This window comes from Aedes aegypti, chromosome 3, assembly GCF_002204515.2.
Source record: "Aedes aegypti strain LVP_AGWG chromosome 3, AaegL5.0 Primary Assembly, whole genome shotgun sequence".
Lineage (NCBI taxonomy): Eukaryota > Metazoa > Arthropoda > Insecta > Diptera > Culicidae > Aedes > Aedes aegypti.
In genome coordinates, this window is record NC_035109.1 from 9,923,876 (window position 1) to 9,951,573 (window position 27,698).

The 27,698-nt window shown below is 39.1% G+C and overlaps 1 protein-coding gene across 1 annotated transcript; it reads right to left on the reverse strand.

Annotated features, from left to right (window-relative positions):
- Positions 1–924: 924 nt before the first annotated feature.
- On the reverse strand, positions 925–27,698 carry LOC5570228 (arrestin domain-containing protein 17). Its single transcript, XM_001658957.2, has 3 exons — positions 27,289–27,698; positions 6,093–7,070; positions 925–2,105 (listed from the first exon to the last, which is right to left on the reverse strand). Exons 1-3 carry the CDS (start codon positions 27,401–27,403, stop codon positions 1,954–1,956), a joined length of 1,245 nt encoding a protein of 414 aa, XP_001659007.1. The 5' UTR covers positions 27,404–27,698; the 3' UTR covers positions 925–1,953.

The following is a 27,698-nucleotide window of genomic DNA, read 5'->3' on the forward strand; positions in this document are numbered from 1 at the left end:
TAATTTTTCTTTCACTCAGGCCTATACGGATTAAAAGGTGGAACCTATACTACAATAAACATCTACATGTTTTCACAAATAAGTTAACCCATGGAATAAAACTCACAAATTACAGTAAGAAAATGCTTTATTTCTTCATAATGCTTGTTCCAAAAAAAGATAAACTTTTTGAAAAAGCGCAAAGAACAGAAACTTTCGGAAGCATTGGTATTAGACTGGCCCTCAAACAAAAAAGTTGTAAAACTCGATGGGGCACCCCCTAGATATGAGCCTTAGGGTAAGAAAAACTCTCTCTCGAAATTTCAATTCAATTGGTTGCTCCACCAGCTGGCGCATTCGATTTGAAGTTTGTATGGGATATTCGTTTCAAATATATTGAAAATTGACCCTATGTCACTGTTTCGTTCCGTATACTGATTGTTCGCGTTCAATTTAACTCAGAAAGACAAATACACTAGTTGATACCCTAATGAACATAATTGCAGAAGGTTGTATCTAGGTTTAGTCTCATTTTCATTACTATTTCAGTTGTTGAAAGTTAGGCTTAGATCAGCACTCCCGTACAGTCACTTATATGCATGCGACATGTGCCTCAGCTCGCCCAGCGTCATAGGTGGCTATGATGCGCTTATTGGCTACCTCCAAGCTATGTTTAAGAAACACAAGCAGTATTGCATGATGCACTTCAATCCCATATTAACTTTAATTCAAATGCGCCAGCTCATGGAACGACCAAATGAGCTGAACTTTTCAGAAAGCCTTCCTCTAACCCCAAGGAATAATCCTGGGGGGTGCCCCGTGGAATCATACAACTTTATTTTTCTCCCATACTAAACTGGGCCAGTCTAATTGGTATGATACGCAACAACTACTAACAACCTACCTAAAACGGACTCCTACTTAGTTGCTTATGCTCACTGTTCGTTCGATTCCTTAGCAAAATATTTTTTTTTTCCTACAGTACGACGGTATGCTGTCCTCACATACAGGTAGTGTGGCGTATTTTGTGGTTTGACCAAAGTTCAAAAATATCATTGTTATCATGCACTTTTGTTCAACTCCTGACTAACTCTCATTCATTTTTTTCTGTCTTCTTTAGGAAGATGATTATTTGTTATTTTCAAACTTCACATGTTTTGGCATTTCCACTGATTTGTGTTCTAGTTTCGTTTGAAACCTAGGCACTCTGATGTAGAACGGCTTTTCGTTATCCACAGTTTATATTCTGTTCTGGTTACCGGATTTGGCATTGACGATTGTTCAAAGTGAAATATTTGTGTCGTTATAGTTTCCTAGTTTTTTTTTTCTGCGTAAAATATAACATCTACGTGCTACATATATGGTAGCAAGCTTGTTTCTAATGATGTGATGTGAGTCCGAATCAAATTACTGAATTTGATTATTCGAGCTATGCTTGTCTACTTCTAGCTGTTTAAAATTGGTAAGGCTAGGAAGGTAGTAGTGGTAAAGACGGTAAGCTGCACCTTTATATGTTGGTTAGTAGTAGTAATAGTATGAGGATAATGGTTTTCTATAAGATAGGGAAAAGCAGTCAACAATGAGACAGTTTAATGATTTTGTGATGTGTTTTTTATGAGAGTTAGATTGCTTCTATCTCACTCCCTCTGCTGTTTCATGTTCGACTACCTAACTCAATTTATTTTATTTGTATCGCTCCGGTCTCTAAATAAGTAAATTGCAGTCACAAAAGTGGATGATACAGTACTAAAATATTAAGAATTGGTGAATTTGTTCCTCCTAGACTGTTTTAAACTTTATGTGCGTTTTGACCTTTCGTATCGTTGCAATATGGTATATTATTCGAAAAAAATATATATTGTTCAGTGATGATGTCTACGTAATATGTAACAAAAAATGTTTGACATTTGTTTTCCTGGCTGCACCTTTTTGTTCGAGCAAAATCCGGCACAAAATGGTTTTGTGCTCAAGGGTCTACAAGTCCGCTGGTGGGGCCGATGGCGTGAATGCGTACGTTGGATAGCGTGGAGCGTACTCAGATGGTCCCACAAAGCGAGTAAATTCGCTGTCGTTCTTGTTGGAGATGTTGGGTGCCTTGAATGTGGCTTCCGCAAACGTGGGTGGCGCTGTATGGGGAAGAAAATAGAGAAAATTGGCGGGTGAACGTCAGATTATTGAAAGGTGGAAGCAGTACAATGATGAACACATAAATGTTGTATCAATAACGTCTGTTTGTATAACGCTCTTTTCAGCATTTACCTATTGCGAATGGAAAAACGTTATAAGGAATTTGTAACTGATTTGACCGTTTGTTACGTTAAGACCCACCTTTTGATAACTTTTTGAGGCAGAATAATACAAAAGCAGACGAGGATTGCAAAACAACTGAAGGACAAACCGATTGTCAGTATCAAAATGGACAAAGGAAATGCGGTCGTTGTTGTGGAAAAGGCGGATTACGGCAAACAGATGAAGCAAAAGATAAACGATAGCCCCTGCTGACGTTTGAGAGTGAACTCACTAACGGAATTATCAAACTTATGCCAAAGCCCTACAAAGCGATAGTTGGCAAGACTCGTTTCGAAGAGGCAAACTTCATTCTTCCACGAATCAGAAGACTTCTGAAGAATTACAATCTTGGAAAGAAAATGCTAGAGATAGTTTCGGCATACGGTTTCCTCATTCATAAGCGGTTCACTAAAGTAGCCAAAAAATACCCAGAAACTATTGAAGTCATTTGTATGCTTTTGTGGACCATCGCGAACCTTTACAGAACTACTAACAAAGCCAATCTTCTATATAGTTTAAGTCAGGAAATATTCCAATGCATTATTTCCGTATTATCCAGTTCGATTTCGAACAAGGTTCTCTTTGGTAACTGGCCAGATTGATGAGGGTCAATAAGAGTAGTTATACAGATGAACCGTATGCAGTTGTTTTGCACCTCAAATGTGGACATTGGAGCCGATGTATACCCCACATTAGAGGTGCGGGTGAAGTTCAAATTAGTATTTGTGATAACATCAGTTTTTAAGTGGTAGTTGTGCAATGCCAACTTCGGCGAGCCGAAAGTTCACGAAGTTACACGAAGATGGCGTCATGTTGGCAATCTGCGAACAACATTTTTGGCAAACTTGTCGTCACCATCAGCTGTTTGTTTTATTTACATCTTTTTCGTGACTAATACAAGCAAACACATACTAAGAGCCGGACCTGTTATATATGACATTGCATTGGAGCAGTTCAACCAGATGGTGAATCAGCTAACTGACAAGTTCATCGGAAGGAAGCCGGTACTCCTTGCAGGAGACTTCAATGCCTGGGCTGTGGTGTGAGGCAGCAGAGTGACCAACGCAAGAGGATACATCCTGCAGAAAACCTTAGCGAAGTTGAATGTACGATTGTGCAATGAAGGTTCCGTTAGCACAACAATGGGAAGAATAACGAGCGGAGGTGGAAGACAAAAGCCTTTAACAAGGAACTATTCGTTGAGGCACTTCGACGATAACGAGGATATCGACGCCTCCGTGCTAACACATAAGATGGTATCGGCTTGTGATGCAACTATGGCGCAATAACTGTAGCCGAGGAACAGACGGCGACCAACTCACTGGTGGAATGACACGCTCAGCACGCTTCGCTAACTCAAAACCAGAAGGTAAGCTCAGAGAGCAGGGAAAGAAATGGATAGAAGGGAGCAAAAGACGGGTTTTGAGAAGCTAGGACCGCATTCTATTAGAACTTAGCTTAGTAAATACAATTGCTACGAGGAACTGTTGAGATGCAGACAACAGTCCTTGGGGTAATGCGAATCGATTCGTTATAGCAAAGATCAAGGGTCCTTCGACGCCAGCTGAGATGTGCCAAGACAAGCTGAAGGTGATCGTGGAAGGTTTCTTCCCGAAACACGATCCAACGTCCTGACCACCAACGCCGTACGGTGAAGACGCAGAAGCAATCGCCGAGGACCAGCAAGTGTCTAATGACGAGTTCGAAGAAATGGTGAAACGCATAAAATCGAAAAAAGTCCCTGGTATAGACGCAATACCGAATGTGGCGCTGAAAGCTAGAGATCCAGCCTCGTTTAGGCCCATTCGCCTGCTGGATACGCTCGGAAAACTCCTGGAAAGAATCATTCTCCACAGGTTGATAAAGTGTACGGAGAGTTAGCACCGGTTGTCGAAAATGCAGTTTAGATTCTGCAAAGGAGTATCGACAGTAGACGCATTTCGTACTCGAGTATGCTGAGAAAGCGTCGAAGCAGAAACGATCAATGCTGTGCCGTGATTATAATAGATGTGAAAAACGCATTCAACAGCGCCAGCTGGAAGGACATCGCCGTAGCACTTCATAGAATTCAGGTCCCCGACTATCTGTACAAGATCCTGAAGAGCTACTTCCAGAGCAGAATCATGGTGTGCGACACAAATGAAGGGCAGAAGTCATTGCAAGTGACAGCGGGCGTTCATCAACGGTGATGGGCGGGACGCTGGAAGAAGTGGAGATGTCGGAGATAGAAACAATTGAGTGGAACGGGGGCTGGATGAGCGGAGTTTTACAGCAGATAACTCACCACAAAACAGAGCTGCTGTCAGTCAGCAACTGCAAGGCGATTCATCAGATGGAAATCAACGTCGGAAGGTATGATTGCACCGAAGCGCGTATTGAAGCACTAAAGAAGAAGTAATGATCGACGATCGGCTGAATTTTAACAGCCACGTTTATTACGCATGCGAAAAGTCCGAGAAAACATAATTGCAATAGGGAGAATCATGCCAAACTTGGGTGGTCTTAGCAGCAATACGAGGTGTCTATTAGCCAATGTCTTGTCATCGATACTGAGGTATGGAGTTCCTGCTTCAGGAAAGGTATTGGATAGAAAGTGGAACTACGGAAAGCTGAACAGAGCGTTTCTGTAAATGACAGTGCGAGTTGCGCGTGCATATAGAACGATATCATCAGATGCTGTATGCGTTATAGCCGGTATGATCCCCATTTGCATCACTTTGGCGGAGGATATCGAGTGCTACCAACGAAGACGTCAGAAACATACGGAAGATGGTCAGGCTCGGATCTATGGCAGCACGAATGGGACTGCGCGGAGAAAGGAAGATGGACCCACACACCCCAAACCTGTCGACGTGGATGAATAGGAAGCATGGAGAGAGAACTTCTACCTGACACAGTTCCTACCAGGTCATGAATATTTCAGAAAGTATCTAAAAAGATTCGGGCCCGCAGAGCCCAAATTGTCCAAACATCGAGGAGACAACGCAACATGTAGTTTTTGACTGCCAAAGATTCGCGGAAGTGCGGAACGAAATGCTCGGAAGCAGCGACGTAGATCTAAATCCCGACAACATCGTACAGAAAATGTGTCAACACGTAAGTACGTGGCACGCGGTGAACAGAGTGATAACGCAAATCTTGTCGTCGCTGCAACAAAAATGGCGAGAATATCAGTGGCGAAGTAGCACCGGCAAAAGGTTGTCGGGGCGCCTCTGAACCGGGGGTTTCGCTCCACCGGAATCGCAGGACCGACCTCGGCATCTGCTCGGATAGCATCGGTTCGGAAGATCTTCCGCCGCCGAGGAATTTTTCGTCGGAGTAGGAGAGTTCCACCGCCGGGGACTATTCTGAATAGTACGTAATGTATCACTGGCTTGAGTTGTCAGAGCGCCAGTGAACCGCTAGTCATCCTCCAACTGTAATCGCTAGGCCGACTTCGGCACTGTAACACCGGTAAACAAACAGAGTAAGGGCAACGCGTAACGTTACCGGTATTGATCACGACGAATCGCGACATTGGATCTTCAGGGCGCTTGCCTACCGGAAGTCATCCCTCAACCAGAATCGCAAGGCCGATCTCGGTAACTAACCAGTCTGTCCGAACAGCGCAGTGGTGTCCAGAGAACCACAGCGTGTAAGTGAAAACCACAGAGCCTAAACTCCATTGCATTCCAGCTAGCCGGGTTAGGTGAAAGTTTCTAATTTTTGCTAGAAGTGCTAAAATTCCAGTAAAAAAAAACGTTCAGATAGAACCGCTAGACCAACGTGGCAGTAACTCTACAAAACCCTAAGTACACCCACAAGGACAAGTTACGCATACTTACGAATATTGGGATACAGGCTTTCGCCTCCATCGGCGATGTTCCAACCCAGAGCCCCTCCGGCCCCATTCGGTGGACTAGCTGGGCTAACCGGCTGGGTTGGCGCCATCGACGGGTCCACCTCCGGAGGACTGTCCGTGTACGGTGGCGGCGGCTGGAACGTGCTCAACGGCACCGTTCCCAGCACGATCGGAATGTTTCCGTCCAGGTTGGCATGGGGACCGGAAACGACTGCCTCCACCTTGATGTCGTAATCGACGTCGATGATCCCGCAGTTGACTAGATTAGACGGCGGTAGCGGCGGTATTTGAATGCTCTGATTCCACGTTTGGCTGTTTCCGGCCTCCACCGGTCCTACGGATACTTCCGACACGACTTCCTTCTTTTTCTTCGTCTCGCGACGGGGAGTGTGAACGTGGAAAGCCAGCAACTTGCGGAGTACCAGTTTAACGGATTCTACCCCTACGTTACTTGCATTGTCGCATTCGATCGTCAAAGGAATTGTCTGTCCGGACACAAACCCAGTCACGGGAATGTGCACGATGATACTAAGAGGTCCGGAAGCGCAGCAGAAACAGCAGAACGTTTTCTCCAACTCCAACTTGAATGGGTCTTTGACTCGGGGATTCGCGTTGAGATCTACCGGCGAGATGACTGTGAAGGCCATCTTAATATCTTGATCGAACTTCCACGGCCGATCCAGCGTAACCTTGATCGTGTACCGCACGAAGCCCCATTCCCCTTCGAACGATGACGGAAGAGTGGGGGGCAACGCACACGTGAACGGATAGCTGTGAGTTCCAGCCTCCAAATCGATTTCCTTGCTGTTCTTGCCGCCCAGCAGATAGTACTGGATCTGGAAGTACTCCTCCTGACCGGTAAGGTTGGTTGTCGATTCATACTGTTTGCCTTCCTGGTCGGTTTTCGTTTCGGTTTGACTCCATTTGGTTTCCGCCTCTCCCGAGAACTTGATCACTATGCCTATAATGAAGAGAAAAAAACAGTGTTTAAGTTATCAATTCTCTAAAGGTTTGCTTGTTATGTAAGGTTAGGAACCTTTTGGTCTCTATTTTAGTCAAAATGGTCTCTAGTCACTTTTTAGCCTTAATCTGCTAATACTGAAACCTGTTGCAAAATTTAAGAGGCTCCATCAGAGACTATGACGCGACTATTCCACAAGTTCTTAATAATATTATCCTCAGATCCTAAGGAATGATTCAGGAATTCTAGTGATTTTTCCTTCTGGAACACTTTTAGAAACATTTCCAGGGCATTTTTCAAGCACCAGCGATTGTTCAAGCATTGTCTTCAGAATTTGGTACGTAAAATCTTAGAGCACTCCAACCTACATTAATTTTCACAGAGATTCCGCCTTAAGGTGACACATCTCGGAATCCAAACATGGCAGGCACAATGGCCGGCTTGTGCCCCTACTCACGATTTCAAAGGCACTAATCTGCTGAAATAATGAACGCACAAAGTCAATCTTCTTATTTTAAGCTTTCTGCTAGTGCACAAAGCTAAAATAGAAATTGCACTGTAGTTTGATGCTTCTTTCGCGAGATTTGTGCCTTCAAAGTTTTGGTACATTATTGAGATTTGATTTCAAGCTATTTCACCTTAAGTGTCTGCAGAAATTCCTCTTGGCATTACTCCAGCATTTCATCAAAATATTACAGCATTTATTATAGTCATTGTTCTGATCATAAATTTCTTTAGGGACTCTATCAGAATTTCTACAAGTCTTCAGAATTTCACAAGTCTTCAAAAAGTCTTGTAGGACATTATTCAGAAATCAAAAGGGTTTTTAGTTATGTTATCAATTAACCATGAAAATTTCAAGCAGAATCTAGGAGTTCTTCGAGAGATCCTCGTAGGAATTCATCCAGACATACTTAGAAGTTCTAAGTTAGAACTCACACAAGTTTCATCAGGAATTGCTCTAGGATTATCTTTAGAAATTCCTCGCGCATGTTTTCAAAATATTCCCCATAAAAAATCTGAAACATTTCCTTGACATTTTCCTGGAGAAATTCCTGGATGAATGGCTTAAACATTTTTTGAAGACATCCTTGAGAAATTTGAAAAAAAAAAAATTGGAGGAACTCTTGATGACATTTTATATTTTTGATGATGCTCTTAAGGCTAAGTAGCCCGTCATTCGTTTTGGCACCAATGATGACTGTTCAGCATGCATTTCAAAGTGATAAAACTCAGTCTTGATAGTTTATATTCACTTGAAAAAGTATCACTGTACGTGCTAACTTGCAGAAAGTATGCTGATACTTTTTCAGCTGTGTCAGTGCAACACCAACTGATTTTCTTTGATTCGAAATCGTAAGATGAATTAGCAACAATCATCAACGACGCATACAAATTTCAATGACGGCCTACTTCGCCTTAACGGGAATGTTGGAGGAAATCATAGGAAAATCAATTGATAAATTTCAGGAGAACTTGGGTTCCCCTTTACAAATGTCAAACGATCTTCGGACGGAATATACGAAGTAATTTCTGCGGTTATCTAGAAAAAATCCAGATTGAATCCTCCCGCGCGAGCAAACTCATTAGAGATCTGTTTCGTAAATCTCACGCATGATATTATCATCGCACACACCAAACTTTATGGTTTCGCAAAACAAGTTCGTTGAAAGACATATCAATGATAGCTTGCGATATTGGCCACCTACTGGCATATTCCGAGGATGTTGCAAACTCAATTGTTCTGCAAATAAGATCAACAAAAGAAGTTTCAATGACTTCTGGCGATATTGGGTATCGCTTAGTATTTTCCCGGGATGCGGTTCCTTCAAGAAACAAGCCACTTCAGAATTCATTCTGATACCATTAAGGGAAGTGGTGGCAACATGAACCGGAGTGTTTGGGTAGATACGGAGGTCAACTGAAGTGAAAATGTCAACGAAAACTAAGATTTTAGAAAACTAGAACTGACGTAACTTTTAGCTCGGAAGTCTTGAGAATTTTTATTGAGGTCAATATCGTTATGCTATGATGCCAAATTTGTAATCTTTAGATTTATTTTTGAATCATTATAGATAAAAATATGTGCAACTTTAACTATTTCAGTCTGAATTCGTGTCGCTGCTATAGATAACATCCCTATTTTTGATGTTGTGCGATAGAACTATACAATTTCCTCGTTTTTCTACCAGAAATAGGATGATAACCTTAAGGTGTTCATTTTACCACCCCTTCCCCTATCAAAAGCTCTCATGGGAATGACTTATACTGAAACTTTACTTGTGACGTAAAATAATATATGGGATGGGGTTACGAAACAAAGGAGACATCAATGACGAAATATGCCAGTAGGTTACAAGTCATTGATGTGTCTTTCATTGAACTTGTTTTGTAAAATTTTTAAGTGGTGTGTGTCACAAGGAAAGTTTCAAAGTGGGCATTCCTTGAGGGCCCCACATCCCCGGAATGGTTGTACTACTTTTTCTCGAATGTCGGTTCCCCGATTTTCGTTTCCAAGAACGCCAGTTCTCCGAATACCCAGTTCCTTGAATAGCCCATTTCCCTGTATAGCTTTTTTCACTCGATATTTAATTGTCGTAGATATACAGTAGGGACCCGATTTTGTCAGCCCCTCGATGAATTTTACAGGGTGTCCGCAAATTATCCGAACAGCAAAATATTGGAAACATGATCTCGTATTAGAAACAATGAACAATCAATGTCCATGTACCTTTTGTAATACAGCTAGGGTTTTGTTCTACTTCGTCGTGAGCGTTACTATTCGTCGTATCAAACTTTAAATGTTCCACTACGGCGGATATTCAAACTTACTTGCAACATGGATTCATTATCCAAGTATAATTTTGTGAAAGCTGTTATGGTTTGTACACTTGTACACCAAAAATGCAATAAAACTACTGTATTTCGGTAAATAACTTCAGTTCAATTATCCACTTTGCACTTTTTCACCGAAATCGCATGGACGAATACGATTTGAGAGAAATGCTTAGCGATCGACTGAGCCACACACCACTTTCCAACACAAGTTTCTTCCCGCCCCCGTGGGTGACTTACTTCGCCGGGCACTTATTTTCACTATGGAAAACCTTCGTATTTCTTCACTGAAGGATTTCATTCCAATCACACGCCGTAAAACTCCAATAAATCACCAAATTTTACGAAATTTCCTCAACCGCCGCGAATAATTGAGAATGTAAACAAAGTTCAATCCGTCGTACTGAGAAAAAAAAGCTTGTGCTCATCAATGTGTGCGCGACGCTCGACGTAAAAATACGATTCCTTTGATTGTGTTGTTTTCGCTGTACTGTGAGCAAATGCCATAATTGTACGGTCAAAAGGTATTGTGTTCATATGTTTGGGCTGAATTTTGATGACGAACAATTAATTTTAAAGGAAATTAGTATATTCCATCATGCTGAAGGAATGGAGGGAGATGCCCGTAGATCTATATATTCTAGTAAAACATTTTATTATAGCATTGATATGTTGTGTTTTAACCATTCAATACACACAGTGAGCCGTAAATTGTGAGACGAATCTGGAAACTGATTGCGACGGAGTTGAAAACGATACGACGGACTGAGAATACGGTAAGATGCATTTTCTTTGCATTATTTCCAAAAAGAGATCAAGATTTATCAAAATGTTATTGTACAATGCTAAAGCCGTTTTGAGAAAGAATTGTTTGACATCGGTTTGTATCAGCATCATTCACTGCAATACTGGTAAAATTGCAGTTCTCACTGATCAATGCTTAATACGATGGATACTAACACATCACCCTACATATTAACACAAAACACAACTTCAAATAATTTCGAAATGATTTCTTGTTACTGAGATAGGTAAGTTTAAATTTTTCGGTGACGTTTTTCCTGAGGGCCGCTAGTCATACTGCAGATGTTTCATCCCTAAAATCTCAAAGAGATGAATCCAAATGTCCTATTATTATTTGAAGGAACCTAACAAACCGCATACTCCTCAAGATTTATTGTGTTCCGGAAGAAATGGGATTGGCCACTTGGTTCCGGAGTTATTCCGGATTCAAATGGGGTATATTCGTTCCGGAAGTGATAGTTCCCTTAGATTTTTCAAGATTAGCGGTAAGAAAATTATTCATTGTGTACTTTCTATAAGTAAAAAGCTGCCAGAAGGTCGAATGACATTGGTTCTCATTGATTCTGGCCATTTCGGATACCCGGTCACCTGGCACCGGTTCCTGATTGTACCCAGAGAGGACATTTTCTGAAACTCAAAGAATACTACCGTGCGACGGCTCAAAATTCCTGATTTTTTATCCGGAACATCATAGATATAATGCCAAAGACCAATATGAGGTTCTGGCCACATCCGGATACCCCGGAATCGGTTCCGGTGGGGCCTCAGTGGGACACTTTTGTAATCTTACTCACTCAGATCGTGCGACGGCTCAAAATGCCTGATTTTTTATCCGGAACATCTTAAATATAATGCCAAAGACCAATATGAGGTTCTCGCCACGTCCGGATACCCCGGAATCGGTTCCGGCAAGCCCTCAGTGGGACACTTTTGTAATCTTACTCACTCATATCGTGCAACGACTCAAAATTCCTGATTTTTTATCCGGAACATCATAGATATAGTGCCAAAGACCAATATGAGGTTCTGGCCACAGCCGGATACCCCGGAATCGGTTCCGACAGGACCTCAGTAGCACACTTTTGTAAATCTTCTCCTTCATATCGTGCGACGGCTCAAAATTCATGATTTTTATCCGGAATATCATAGATATAATGCCAAAGACCAATATGAGGTTCTGGCCACATCCGGATACCCCGGAATCGGTTCCGGTGGGGCCTCAGTGGGACACTTTTGTAATCTTACTCACTCATATCGTGCGACGGCTCAAAATGCCTGATTTTTTATCCGGAACATCTTAAATATAATGCCAAAGACCAATATGAGGTTCTCGCCACGTCTGGATACCCCGGAATCGGTTCCGGCAAGCCCTCAGTGGGACACTTTTGTAATCCTACTCACTCATATCGTGCGACGGCTGAAAATTCCTGATTTTTTATCCGGAATATCATAGATATAATGCCTCGAATTGTTTATCCAACAGCATCACTCCATAAATCAATATAAAGGTTCTGACTAGATACTTGAAATCTTAGTGAAATGCTGAGGTTGGTTCAAAGGAAAAAGAACCTAGACTAAGACACAGAGCCTGGACACGGAAGCAGAACCACTTCGTGGAGATAGAGCCTGGAGGCTGAGCTGAAGTCTGGAGGAAGAGTTAGCATGGACGAAAATCTAATATAGATTTGAAGGTCAATACGCGTTGAACAAATTCAGCGTGATGCGAATGCTGACTCATCTAAGGAACTGGCCAACAGTGTTGGAAGGAACTTGGTAGTCTGGAGAAATTGATGCTAGGTGGATTTGGTTGGGAGGAGCTCACGGAAGAGCTTGGCAACTAATTTCAATACTGTCGTTAGCAACTATAATAAGGGATACAAGGTATAATGAAATGGCTTCATTTTAAGGACGAATACAAATTAATAAAATGATGTAGTTTATGAACCAGCATCAAAGCTTAACAAATGATATAGAATTTCATCATATGACATTCTATATAAATTTTCAAATTTCTTTATTATTTAAATTTGGAGCACTTCTGCCACAAGATTAACTGATATTCTAAAAATAAAATTATACTTTTCTCTAGTCAATTACATCAAGGTTAACAATAAATTGTATAAGAATGTATTTAGCATTGAGAACGAATTCCAAAAAACAACATGATGTCATAAAGGATATATAGGATGAAATAGTCAAAAGAATTTGTAGCGTTTTTTCAACAACATTTATGAAAGGGACTCAATAAATTTTGATAAGGTATAGTGCCGTTTGATTTTGGCAGAATTCCAGAAAAAAATCATGTTGCCAATATCGAACCGTGTCAAAATCAAACAGTTGTTTTAATCATACTTTTGTATTTATAAACACGGATAAAATTTATTTATTTTGAAAAAAAAAAAGAAACAAAGAAACATTAAGATAACCAAGATCGGGGACTAACCCATGATGTATTTTTTTTGTATATAAATTTCAGTACAAGTCGGACTCGATTATCCGGGATTTGATTATCCAGAATTTTAGACTCGATTATCCGGAGTACGATATTTGATATTCTTGTTTTTCAGTATTTGTGCAAAAATTTGAGATACTTTAGTATTGCACTATACAATATGGATGGTTTAGCAGTTTTGGACGTAGGTAAGAAAAGGGGGTTTGAAAAAGTTTTTTTTGTGTACGTTGGTCAAAAAATGTTTTTTCTTCTCAAGACCCCCAAATGTTCCTAGAAATAATATCTTGCTACGCCACTGCATCATATAAATATAATAACGAATGAAGGAGGGTTCGATTATCCGGAGTGAAATACAATCGATACTCGAGTCCGATCTGTAGTACCAATAGATAATTTAGTTGCATTGTATAATGAAAAACAAACTAAACTTAATATGTCTGTAGATTCAAATACAGGTCGGACTCGATAATCGAATCGCTAAAACAACATTTAAATCCGCGATAAACGAAGTTAACGAGTTATGATTTTTAATGAAAAGTCAGACGTTGGGGGTTTGAGAGTTAAGACACCTCAATACATTTAGCTTGGTTTTGCAAATATTTGAAATCGGAAATGTGTCAAACTTACTTCTTAGCCAACTTTACTTCTTAATAAGCCAATGTTTAAAACCATGCAAGAACATTGAATTTATTATGCTTGATTGTATGGAGCCATGTCTTCAAAGTTTGTACGGATAATTTGCGGACACCCTGTAGGCTAACAAAATGGGGCACCTGACAAAATCGGGTCATATTTTTTATTGATGTTTTTTCTAATTTTGACGTGTTAACATGTGCTCATGAACCGCGTTTGCAACCTTCTTTTAAGGGGGCGATGTACATAAGCGTAGCCAGCTTTTTTTGTTTATAAGGGGGGAGATCACTCCATCCGTGCCCTTTTTGGCATGTGCCATAAATCTTTGTATCCACCCCACTTTTTCACAGTAAGCAAAGAAAGGTCCTGAACGCGTCTTGAGTAACGGGCCCATTTTACGTTTTGGAGAATGACTTATTGGAAACTACGAATCGTATTGATCGTTAATTTTGCTCTGACTAGTAAGACAACCGGAATCAACCTGGATCCTAGTTCTACATGACCGTTGAATTATCTAAGAACTTCTCTTAGGACACCGAAATTCATAAAAAAAATCATATGAAAATTCTTTAAAGTTTTTCTCAAGAAATTCCTTTAAAATGACATCAGTAATTGCCTCAAAGCTCTTCTTGGAATTCCTTTAAGTATAATTCATAGAATGTTTCAATTGTAAATTTCTGTATAAATTTTCCTAAAACATATTTCATCCCGAAGTGTTTTGAAGATCTTTATAGAATTATTTTAGAAATTTTACAAGCATCAAGAATTTGACCTGGAATTGTTGTAAAAATTTTTTTTTACAGAAAACCAAAATGTAAAATTTTTAGAAACTTTCTTTAGTTTCTGTTTTTTTTTCCGTGTTCTAAAAGATATTCGTAAATGACATTCGATTAAAGGCTTGAAAAGGATCTCAGGGAAATTCCTGGTCGAAATTCGTGAGATGATTCCATGAAGAATCCTTCAACAATTTTAGCAATTTTGCAAAAAAAAAAGAAATGCAATTAAAGGAATTTCTGAAGGAATCTCTAAGACAGTTTTAAGAGGAATTTTGAAATTATCTAAATTTTTTTATAAGTCCTAGGCCAAACTCCATAATGATTATGAATGTTTCAACAAAATGTAATTTTGATGAGATCCTTTCAAGAGCTTCTCAATAAAGCATTAGTTGCAATTTTTAAAGGAATATTTTAAGATATTACTGAAGATAAAATCTAAAGAATGGAAAAAGAGTTGAAGTAATCGATGTCATTCCTTTATTACCTTATAGGAATTTCCGGTGTAGTTTCTGGACGTTTCGGGACGTAATAGGGAACGCATGAAGAAATGTAATCTTAAACGAATATTTTGAAAAAATCTCTTCAATGTACCCAGTATATTTCTGGAACATTTCAAAAAATTATTCCCTGAACATTTTTGAAAAAAAAAGTTTCACCAGGATTCCATAGAATAATTTTTGGAGAAGTATTAAGGGTAAGATGCATCGAAGTTATACTTCGAATTTCCGAGAGCACAAATCTAGAGAACACGACAACCGCACGCGCTGAAAATGTGAACGATTCGTCATCACCAGCAAGTCACCAGTGAGTTAAATTTCCAACACAAACGGTTGACAAGTTCTCTAGATTTGTGCTTTTGAAAATTTGAGGTTTAGCTTCGATGCATCTTCACCTCATGAAAAATTCTTGGAGGAATTCATGAAGGAACCTACACACCTAGTTTTTTTTTTCATGAACTAATTATCAGGTTGCGAATTAACGAAGCACGATTTACTAAAACTTACTCGAGATCTTATAAAATTCGTTTGTCGACTACTCGGCTCAGTGGCGCAATCAAGGGGGGATTTTGGGGGTTAAATCCCCCCTTGATTGCGCAGAGCAGAAAATTTTCATAAGAATTATTGAATAGTTTTGAAATTCAACATTAAATTAACAAACACCGGAGCAGTAAGTTGTTTTAACAATTATTTTGTTCTATGTTGAGGAACAGGGTCCTAAAATATTTAATGAAATCCTGTTTTTATTTAATAACACGAAAGAGTATGTTACTGCAACTACTATGGTAACTTTTCCCGCTCAAATAACGGCTATATCATATTTAAACTTTAAATTTAAAAATTAAGTCTATAAATGAACCTCGATCACGTTTGCTTAGGCGACAAAAACACCACAGGGGTTTTAGTTTTGACACTGGGGTTGTTCCTATCTGACATTCCGGAAGAAGCACGGAAAACAAAATGGGAGTTTAAGCCATCGAGTAAATATGTGTTTTTTACCTAAATTAAAGCGTTTGGCACTAAAATAAGCTACAGGTTTTTCAATAGAATATTGCCAAACAAACAAGCAGATATGTATGCATATCGGGACCGTTTGAAAAGCTGATCGGTACAAAATACAATGTTTAGAAAAATCTTTCAGTTGGCTCAGCATTTAGCCAAATTTTATGACCTCCAAAGAGCACATGAAAACAATTTTCAATGATAACAAATAACAATTCTTGGAAATATTAAGGGAGATCGTGGTTCCGTGACGTAGCTGAAAAATCACAAATTTTCATCTATAATCTGGAAATGCTTTGAAATCTGCAATGTTGATTTGTCTTCAACTGCTAATGAAAATCGCAATGCTTTTTACTGTGACTTGCGCTGAAAGATAAGTCTGTTCGTTAAGAAACTTGAAAACGTATGCAAGGAACAGGACAGACGGAGAATGATCGAACGCTATCCTAATGTGGTTTGGTAAAATTTTGAACTATCGACGAAAAAAGTAGATTTAAACGATATCAGATTCCGTTTACCTATTCATATCCAAAAAGTAGAATCTGAGGCAATGTTTATAACGAATGAAATGTTCTTTGAAACCTGAAGATTTTCCATATTTCGGAAAACTTTTGGAAGCAAAAGTTCACCAGTTACAATAGATTTCCTTTGAGTAGCGTTGTGAATTTATATAAAAAAAATATGCCAAGGGTGGACGAGAAAAGCTTAAGTTTGCATATGTTGTTACGTTTTTTCTTTAATGTTAATCTGGCAATATGTTTAATTTTTTCTTCTCGGAATTTTTCATACCCATTTCACTTTCTCAAAAACACATTACCTTCAAGTTCACAAAACCCCCCCTAGAGCCAAATCCTGGTTGCGCTACTGGGCTGTGCATATCTCCATTGTGGGTTGTTGGTAAAATCTTCGAACTATTTGTTTTTAAAATGCCTGATTGTTTGGTAGACTCTATATGTTTTATAATCTATCATGACGTAATTATTGTATAAATACGAGTGCTGAAGACTATCATTGAAGAATTCTATCATACAGAAAGAAGGAGGTATTGCCGATCAGTGCTGGGAATGGTAATAGTAGTAGGCTTCAATTTCGCGAAAATCACGTGGCTCTTCCTAGTACAGTAGTTCAAAAACGTGAACATCATCAAGCAGCCTATGTTGGGTGCATGAATTTTCTAAATCATTAGTGTCATTGAAGGCTCTCAATTCGGGAAATGCAGCGGGAAATAGAATATTTTTCTACAAAAATTTTGGGTTGCCCTTAGCAACGGGTGTTTTGCTATTTTCAAGGCTTCTTTCCTACAGCAACTATGGACCAATGCACGCGTTCACTCGTTGACGTTTGAGCGGTGCCGTGTCATTTACGTGACCATGGAAACAAGTGAATTCGGCACCGCTCAAACGTCAAATTAGTGAGCTCGTGCATTGGTCCATGGGCGTGAATTTTACTGGCTTCGCTGACTGCTTTGCTTGGCTACTGTAGAGTAGATTTCGAGATTTTTCCCAACCCTGTTGCCGATACCTCCTCTGGCTACGCCCATGCGTGAATGACATCGAACATTATCATCAGTATTAATGTAAACGTGGTGAAACATGACAAAGACATTATTTTATATACATAAAATAGGCTGACAAAATCGGGTCAGTACTGTATGTGTTTAGTAGAGAAGGTCAAAATATCTCCTTCTTTGGATTGCTCTTCATTCTTCCCACTATCAATGCAGATTATTCTTGTCCATTCTTGAACTGCATCATTTTTTTTTGGAAATGGGTAATTCGGGGAGAAATTGGTCTTTCGAGGAATTGGCATTCGGGGAAATGATATTCGGAGAAACGACAATCAGATACTTTTCCCCGAATGTCGTTTCTCCGAATATAACGGCACAATCACCGGGATTTGCCAGTAGGTGTTCAATGTCGTCAGAAGTAATTGAAATGTCTTGTATTGAACTTGTTTTGCGTAACGTGACCGTGAAGTTTAACGTATCGCAAGAAAAGTTTCAGAATAATTCTAAAAGTTGCCACTTTCCTGGAGATGTCGTCCCCCTCTACCAGGGATTCCTGGGTATCCTGTACCAAATGTGTCTCCAGACGATCAATCTGAAATTATGTTTGACCAATTTTAGATTAGCCAGAAAATCAAAAACAAAATATATGCGTCACATAAAAGGCTCTATAGCTCTAGAAGAATCGTTCATCCCCAGAAAAGTTTCAAGGGCTTACAGAACCTGTTCTGGGGCCTCTGGATGGCCAAAATGTGTCTATTTTAATAACATAAGTAAAACGTTACTAGTTCAGAATGATTTGCCCCTGGAAAACTACGATCTTTTGTTATTGTCATGTTCATATAATCAAGGTTAGTTAAAATTATGCCTTATGTCACACCTACATCTGCCTCTCAGAAAAAGGGGAGGATCAAGAAATCAACCCCAACAAGTTTATCTTTCGATATCTAGGAGCGAAACGATTCCGAATCAGTGGAGTAGCAGACCTCTTAACTTCTAAAATAAGCTTTTTGTTTCAAGGAATCTAAATGTCTCATGCGATGAAACCTGTTCACAGTTTCGAAAAACGACTTTGAACCTTATAAGTACAGTATGGCCCATAAAAAAATGCGAAAATTATTTGAACGTAAATATAGCATCCACAGGCGTTATTTACATTGTTTTTGAAATTGAATGTAATTTCTGATTGTTGTAGTATATTCTGACACAACTTCGCTATCCAGGACAATTTTTTTCATGTTTTTCTTACTGTTCTAAATAATGTAATAAAGCAAATAAGTTCAAAGGGTTTTTCCGCCCAAAGCTAGAAATAGCGTCTGATTGTCGTATACTCTGGTGATAAACTTTCCAGCTTCAAAAATCACACTTTATTATTGAAAATTTTAGTTTGTTTGGTATCAGAGGATGGAGGAGTTCTTAGAGAACGTGTTCTTCATGATCACAATAAAATATATTGCCAGGGTCATAGTTTTGAGAGCATTTGCGTCTTATAGGTTTGATATGCCTTTATTTTTTGTTAAAGAAGAGTAAAAAATAAATACGGAGGCCTATAACAGATTTTTGAGAATCAAATTTGTTTCTTCGGTTAGAGACAACTTATATCAATACTAGCTCATAGGTTTTGAGCAAAACGGAGCCGCTTATCACACTTATATGAAGGTTCAATCAAAGCTTTCCAAAATGAGTCGTTTTTTCGAAAATATGTTTAAGTCTGCATTTACCCAGGTATGAACCGGTTTTATCATTTGATATGGGCGTATGCTGGAGACAAGGCTTGTGAAGAATCTTACGCCATCGTTGATGTTTTAGAAGCTTTCATCACAAAGATATAGATCTCGACGTCCGCATGAAAAAATTTGAAGGTATGCTTCCTATTCCTCTCTGGTAAGGTAAAAGTAACAGATAAAAATCATGTCCAAAGCGAAAAACTGAGTCTAAATAGATTAAACAATACAAGTAATGAATAATATTTATGTTTCATACACATTTTCTATGCAAAAATTACCATAAAACATGATATGACGATTTTCGCATTTTTTTTATGGGCCATACTGTACAAGCAATAATTTGATACGCTAGAGTACCGATGCATGGTGAAAATCAGTATCATTCAACCAGCTTAGTGGCCGAACCTGATTAAGGGGCGCGCTTTTGAGCGTTTAATGGTGACAAACTGTTTTCTCCAAAAGGTATAAATAGCGGTATCTTTTTCTAAAGAGGCTCTATGCAAAATGGTAAAGAATGATATTTGTATAAAAAACGACTACTTCATTATTTCTCAATAGTAATGGAGTAGAACGACATGCACTAAACAAAGGACACGGGTATACCACAAAAGATCGAAGAAAACTGGTCGCAGTGGTTCATCCCGAACAGAAACAAAAAAAAAAAAATCAACCCGAGCATGCCATCCTTTAGCCCCACTCTTCCCCTTGAAGTAGCTTCAAAAGGTTCGTAATTCGGTTGGGTAGTTTCTGAGAACAAGTCATTTAAAGCACGCAAGTCTCGTTCCGGGCTTTTGAAAGTTAAAACAAAATATATATTATTTTGCAGTTTACACATTTAGAACAAACATACATGTTTTTATAGAAGTGAAAAATGCTTTGAAATTTATCGTTAGATTTTTTTGTTCAAGTGTTACTAAGCCAAACTACCTATCTTTGAAAATATTCTTTAGTCAAAAAGTAAAATTCAATGTTCGTTCATCATTTATGTATTTTAGAGATTTTGTAGAGTCTAAAATTATTTTATAAAACCTGGAAAAATCGGGAAACATCAGGGAATTTATTTTTTTGTAAATGACTAGACACACTGAATTAAGTATTCAGGTTCAGAAGTTCAGTTATTGTCCACACTTCAATTCGGTATTATTGTGGTAATAAAATTTTATTTGGGGTAATTCTACGAGTGGCGTGAGGTGACAATTGTCGGTGTCGTATAGCGAGGTGACAATTCTCGACTCGAGTGAAGTGACTCGCCGTGCAAATCAAATGGATAGTCACTTCACTCGAGTCGACAATCGTCACCTCGCTATACGACACCGACAATTGTCACCTCACGCCACTCGTAGAATAAGCCCAATTATCTGAGGACTTTTACCTCTTATATAGGGCTATGTAATACCTCATTCAGGTGGTGAGTATTTGAAATTATCTATTGTTGACTACCTCGTCTTGGTATTATGCAGCAGTTTTCTTCTGCTTGGACAGTGCTTCTATCTTAATCACTTCTCAGACTGTAGACAGATTAGCATAATAGTTTATTCTTTATTTGCAGGTTAGAAAAAATTGAAGACAAAAGTAAGTAATCGAGGGATTTTTTTAATTTAATTTAAAAAATAATTTGTTATAAGTTGTGCTTTTTGCATATTTGCGTTACTTCTGATAGTGAATATCATTTCCTACCCGTAACGCGGGTAGATCACCTTTTCGAGGTTCGAGGTTCGTTACGGGGTAAGATCTACCAAATTGTACTCTTGATGTATCTGTTCTTGTGAATACTTATAAGTTACGGTCGGAAGAGTATAAGAGAGTAACAAGCCACTGACCCACCTATTTGTCCTAGATGATGAGGAGGTCGAAGTGGAAAAATGGCTCAATCAGCATCTGAGGTTGGTTTCAACGCATGAGACAATTTCTTTCCAAGTTCAAGAGTTTATCTTTCGATATCTAGGAGGGAAACGATTCCGAATCAGTGGAGTAGCAGACCTCTTAACTTCTAAAATAAGCTTTTTGTTTCAAGGAATCTAAATATCTCATGCGATGAAACCTGTTCACAGCTTCAAAAAACGACTTTGAACCTTATAAGTAGAAGCAATAATTTGATACGCTAGAGTACCGATGCATGGTCAAAATCAGTATCCAGCTTAGTGGCTGAACCTGATTAAGGGGCGCGCTTTTGAGAGTTTAATTATGACTTTGTTTTTTTTTTAATACAATCCGATGACCCTGGAGGGATCGGTTTTGCTTTTTACTGGCTATTGAGCAAAAATAGTACTGCACAATCGACAAGCATTTCGCGAAATACTATAAATAAACTATTGTTTTCTCTTTTGATTGCCGGCATTCAAAAGATTAAATTGAAAACACTTAAACAACAAATGTTTATGGTCTATCGCCAGCTTTCTAGGCGAATCCTGACAATATACCTTCCCCAACCTACCACTCCGTAGCACTTATGAGGGTGTCGCTGAGTCGGTGGCCTCTCATTAAGTAAGTGCTACATCAACATTTCCTTCCCCTATCCCAAGTTACAGTAAAGATGGGCGTGGCCGGGAATAGTGATATTCATGCTTTTAGTATTCTTGTTTATGATTTGAACAAGGTATACTCCCCTGCCTTGTTCCTGAAAGTAGTCAGGATGAGATTATTAAAAAAACATGAATGTTGCTAATATCCAATCTGGGGACGGACCTGGTGTAGTGGTTAGAACACTCGCCTCTCACGCCGAGGACCTGGGATCGAATCCCATCCCCCGACATAGTCACTTATGACGTAAAAAGTTATAGTGACGACTTCCTTCGGAAGGGAGGTAAAGCCGTTGGTCCCGAGATGAACTAGCCCAGGGCTAAAAATCTCGTTAATAAAGTCAAACCAACCAACCAACCTAATATCCAATCTACGAAGTATACCGTAACTACGCTAACGCTAACGCTGATAGTGAATATCATTTCCGTACAAACCAATCATTCACAGCTTACAGTTTGTAAATTAAGGGGTCTATTTTTTTAAATCGAGCAGATTCATGTGATTCGTCTGTAATTACTGTCGATCAAAGTTAGCATGCATATTTCAGATGTCACCAGTCGCCCATGGACCAATGCACGCGTTCACTCGTTGACGTTTGAGCGGTGCCGTGTTATTTATGTAACCATGGCAACGAGTGAATTCGGCACCGCTCAGAAGTCAAATTAGTTAACTCGTGCATTGGTCCATAGTAATCCAGTCACATAGAGTTACAACTGTCAATAAACTCAAGTCGAGCGAAATTTTTTGTCGACAGTTACTCCAGTCGAGTCATTTTGATCGACTCGTCTTATAAAATAGACCCCTAAATTAAACTATGAAACTTTTTGAAAAAATGACTACAACCTAATGAATTTACCACAGACTAAATCAGGTTATGTGTAGTTCATTATTCAAATTTCAACCAAATCGGAAAACCAGAAGCAGAGATACAGAGCCCCAAACTTGGGCATGTTGTATGTGAAAACAGCATGTTGGTTACTAACTTTTGTCACTGACTGTAACTTCAAGTTATTTGATAAATGGTAAATTACTGTCATTTTTATCCAATATTTGAATCAAGCTTTTAAGATCGGGTTGCAGACTTATTTTTTATCTCATTGAATTCATCCAGTTTTGAGCCTCAGAACGTGTGACTGACTTGTTGTAACCTAAAGTGTTTTCAGAACTGCATCTGAGTGCCGGAGAGGGAGAAAGATGGACAGTCTAGGGTGGTTCAAAAAAACGTTTTCTGTTCCACTCTACTCATTCTATTCCACATCAAATTCTGAGTGTACTCCCAAAATTTAAGCTCATTTGGATGAAATCTGACACTGCACAAGCCATTCAAAGTTTGTATGGGAATTACTATGGGAAAAGCAAGCAATTCATTCAATCGGTCACAGTGTTTGTGCATGTGCTATTGAGGGTTAGAACTATGCTGACATTTATTAGATACATTTATTAGCTACAACTTTGCCAAAGGCAGTCTCAATTTTTTATCTAAATGAGCTCAAATTTTGGGAGGACACTCAACTTGAGCTAGAATCGAATGAGCGGTATGGAACAAAAACGATTTTTTGAACCACCTTATTGGACATCTTTTAAGCTGAGTATATCCTGATCACATGACATACCAAATAGCGTTTTGTACCATTTAAATGTTTGAAGTAGATGATTTTTTTATTGCGATGGCCGTGCATCGACTCCAAGTATCAAAGATCTGTACTGCCCCTCTTTGCACAACAGTCCCATGTTGGAAAACGACAAACTGAAAAAGGACGATTGAAATGTGGAAACAATTTCGCTGCATTTTGAGTCTCTATTTGGCCTAAAATGTGTTAATGTTCTACATATCACTGTTTGTAGAGAACACGAACAAACCTAATAAATTTATTTTCAATTCAAGTTGAAAATTTGCCTTAAAATGCAGAAAAATCGTAGCGAGACTGTTATGCGATTATATACAATATAATATATTAATGTTTTTGCATACCAGTCCCATCATGTTCATCGGCTCGTTTGACAGCTACTAAAACACTCATTGTTATTAATGCACTGGTTGTTTCATTTGCTATTTATGTTCTTTTGCCGTAAAACATAGTTATTATAGTACAGTCAAATCTCCGTAACTCGATGATAAGGCGACTATCGAGTTAGGGAAATATCGTGTTAAAGAGCACAAAGTCAGGGTAACTTTGGTTAAAGGGACCATCGAGGTATCCATGAAAACCCACATTTACTACACGTTATTTAACTCGATATCGAGATACGGAATAGCGAATTACGGATAAGATACTGTATGTCCATGGATGAATCGCCAGATAAAAAAAAACATCGGATTGAATGTTTTCTCAAAACACACGTTATGATGTGGAATGTGCTTACAGTCATGAGTCCCAGTCATGAGAGACCCAGATGATCATCTTTTTGATAGTGCGGAAATGGAATCCGATGGAAATGATTCGAGATGTTCCAGAACAACCTGATTCAGGTCGAATCTAGCTAATCTGTTATATGGGAGATCCAGAATGACGAAACAAATTTTTCAGGTAACTTCTGTAAGCCTTGACCGCTGATCTAAAATACAGTGGCTCATGGGATGTGCCGAGCCAAAGTCTTTCTGTATTTTCCCAATAAGCAGATGAAGAAGACGATAATTGCTGATGGTATTTATATGGAAATATTGCTTTGCGTTAAAAAGTTTTTATTTTGTACACTTACAAACAAGTACTCCTTAAGTCAATTTTAACAGTTAGTTCGATTTTTCTGAGCAACAGCAAAGAATCACAACAAAATTTAAATGAAAAATGTAGAATGAACTTTATTTTATTTTATTTTTTGTTCCTCATTTATTTGTATTCCCCTTGTACCACCCAAATGATTAACTACGGACATAAAAGAAGGTTAATATTTGTATAAGCCTTATCTAAAATGAAAATCTGTAATGCATTGTAATTGAAAATACATAATTATGTGTGATATCCACTACTTTAAAAATATTTTCGAAACAACGTGAATACATGACATTTACAATGCCGTAAGCAAGTGTGTATTAAATACAGTCAAACTTCCATGAGTCGATATCTGAAGGGACCATAGACTCATGGAAACATCGAGTCATGGAACAGAAATGCTTTGGAATGCTGTTTGAGCGAATCATCATACAGTCAAACCTCCATGAGTCGATATCTGAAGGGACCATCGACTCATGGAAATATCGAGTCGTGGAAACAAAATCCTTGGAAAGCTGTTTGAGGGGACCATCATAGTAACCGTGAAATTTTGTTTTCAGTATGGTTCCATGAGTCGATATCGTGTAATGGAACATCGACTCATGGAGGTTTTACTGTAGTTACCATGGAATTTTGTTTAAATATGGTTTCATGAGTCAATATTAAGACATAGAACATCGACTCATGGAGGTTTCACAGTATAATTGATTTCACTTTACTTCATTACACATAAGTGAATGACTAGTAGTATCGAGAGACCGTATGTAGTGCTTGAAGTGGTACCCATTCTGAGCCCGACTACTATACGGACTTCGATGTGACTGTTATGCGAATATTTTCAAGGTGGGACAACACAAGTGGGGTTTGTTTTTGTAAAAGTTAGGAACAAAGGTTACTTTTTTAGCAGTTTTTATCGATCTTCTGACGATGTTGCATTGATTTATGCAAAAAATGCAAATCGGTCAAAACCAAAAATCGACATGGGACTGTTATGCGATTATGCACACTTAAAAAAAATACGAATTACGGTGAAATTTCACCGTAATCTCAACAGCTGAAGGTTCGGTGAAAAATCACCGAACAATCTGTAAAATGATTGAACAAAATCTTAAAGAAAAACAAGAAAATGGTTCGACTGGGAATCAAACTCCCGACCTTCCGATCAGGAAGCAGGCTTGCCACCACTAAGCCAGCTTTCACTGCATGATAAAGATGTGCAAAAACTGAAAGAAAAGGAAGCTCATGCCTGTCAGAGCGACTGTCACACGATTTCACAGAAGTTCGGTGAAAATAATGCTGTTACCGAACTGTTCGTTAGTATTTCACAGGGTTACAGTAAAATTTATTATTTCACGGATTTTTTCCGGTGAAATAGTAGATTTCACGGGTTTTCTCCTGTAAAGCAGTCGATTTCACGGATTTTTTCGGTAAAATATCAGATTTCACAGGAAAATCTGTATTTTTGTTGTTTACAGTTCGAGTTCGGTGATTTATTTCACAGGATACTGCGATTTATTTTAAGTGTGTGGGCAGTGTATCACCGTTAGGTTTTCGACTCATAAACGAATACATGAATTAATATATTTCATAAGGAAAAAGGCTCCAGATTATGTGCACAAAATCAATGTCTTGCATATACAAACTATTATTCACATTCTACTGATGCACTCGATGTCAAAATGACATAAACCGCATACGCATCCGGATTAAGGAGAATCACTTCAAAATGCCATCACCAACACCTCCCGCACTGACATCGGATGCACACCAGCTACCTAAATCAGTAGTGCGTTTTGTAGCCGCAAAGTCGCGCTTCATAACACATCGAGGGATCCTATTTATAAAAATAATTATCATTCCGCTCGTTTCTCAAGAAGACAGACTAGGTATGCCAACAGCCAGTGGAGCAGAGCAGTGCAGATCATGCTGCTTCAAAGTTGTAGATAGATACACAATGTGTGCGAGTGCGTCTACCCACAGCTATCTACCGACGAACGACATGTGTTGCACAAAATGTTTCGGTTTTATCTAACCCGTTTTATCACTATTAGTGGAATCAATTGATCTTCGTAACCTGCAGTGCCGAATTATGGGAGTGGGCCAGCTACTCGACTCGACACATAAGACGAGACTTGTCATCATGTGCGGCTAAGTTTGAAGAACACCGGTTTTCGACTATGTTGTTCTGTGTGGTTTAGCATCCAACCTTGGTTCTGGTGAGTTGAATCATATCACGAACAAGTACATGGCGTATGTATGGGTGGGTAATTTAGGGTGATTCACTATTGGCATCATTGCCCAGTGCTTTAAAACTTTGCTGTGAACATCCTTTGAACAACTCCTTGTCTAATTGATTGATTCATCAGAATCCAAGCCATTTGGTCCATTTTTTTAAGATTTCATTAATCTTTGAAACCGGATCATCAATTTAACCACCCGGATCATCAAGCACACCTACCAAGCGCCTTTGTGGGCCTGCAGTTTTCCAATCTCGACATTGAATCGTATTGCCCGCTGAACACCTGAAGGCCTTAACTTCCTGACACACTAATTGTATCGCTTATCGAGCAGAATCTCCCGAACCCATTCAACCCGATCCTCGCGTATCGCTGCAACCCAAACCAACCTTCCTGTATGCAGTCTATTGGGGTGTCCATCATCGGCATTCGAATGATGTCATCAAAGTGCTATTTATGGTACGTAGGTATTCCAAAGCTTTGCAGCTCATCATGCATGCTTCCTAAATCTAAGATTTACCTCGAATCTTCTTCGGTGAGTCGAATGTAAACGTGACCTTCCCATTGACCGTCTGGCCGGCATAATACGTGTTCCAGGGATTATCCAACTCTATTTGACAGTCCTTCAGACCCATCCTGCTGTGGCACTTGGCTGGTTTTCTTCACCACCCGCTCGAAATCGGTTCAGTGTGGTAGCACTCAAGATTTTTCTTCGCTAGGAACTAGGATCTTTGGGGTCGACTACGCACTTCGACAGGAATTTACCATAATTTGACTAATCACAACACAAACTAATGTCCCATATAGCACTTAGATTCTAATAAGTGCCCCAAATGGTAACGAAATATCTTTCAGAGTTTTCCCGATCCGTCCACCGTGCGTTTACTCTCCCTGGCTGTATGACTGTTCGGACAGAACTGACTGAAGGCG

What these genes read in the sequence shown, in the direction of transcription:
- LOC5570228 (XM_001658957.2), bottom strand. Translation starts at nt 27,403, where the DNA reads ATGGGTCTGAAGGACTGTCAAATAGAGTTGGATAATCCCTGGAACACG. An exon ending in CTCACCGAAGAAGATTCGAG is followed by an intron (nt 7,071 to 27,288) that starts GTAAATCTTAGA and finishes TCTTCATTATAG; the next exon opens with GCATAGTGATCAAGTTCTCG. An exon ending in AAGCCTGTATCCCAATATTC is followed by an intron (nt 2,106 to 6,092) that starts GTAAGTATGCGT and finishes TTCCCCATACAG; the next exon opens with CGCCACCCACGTTTGCGGAA.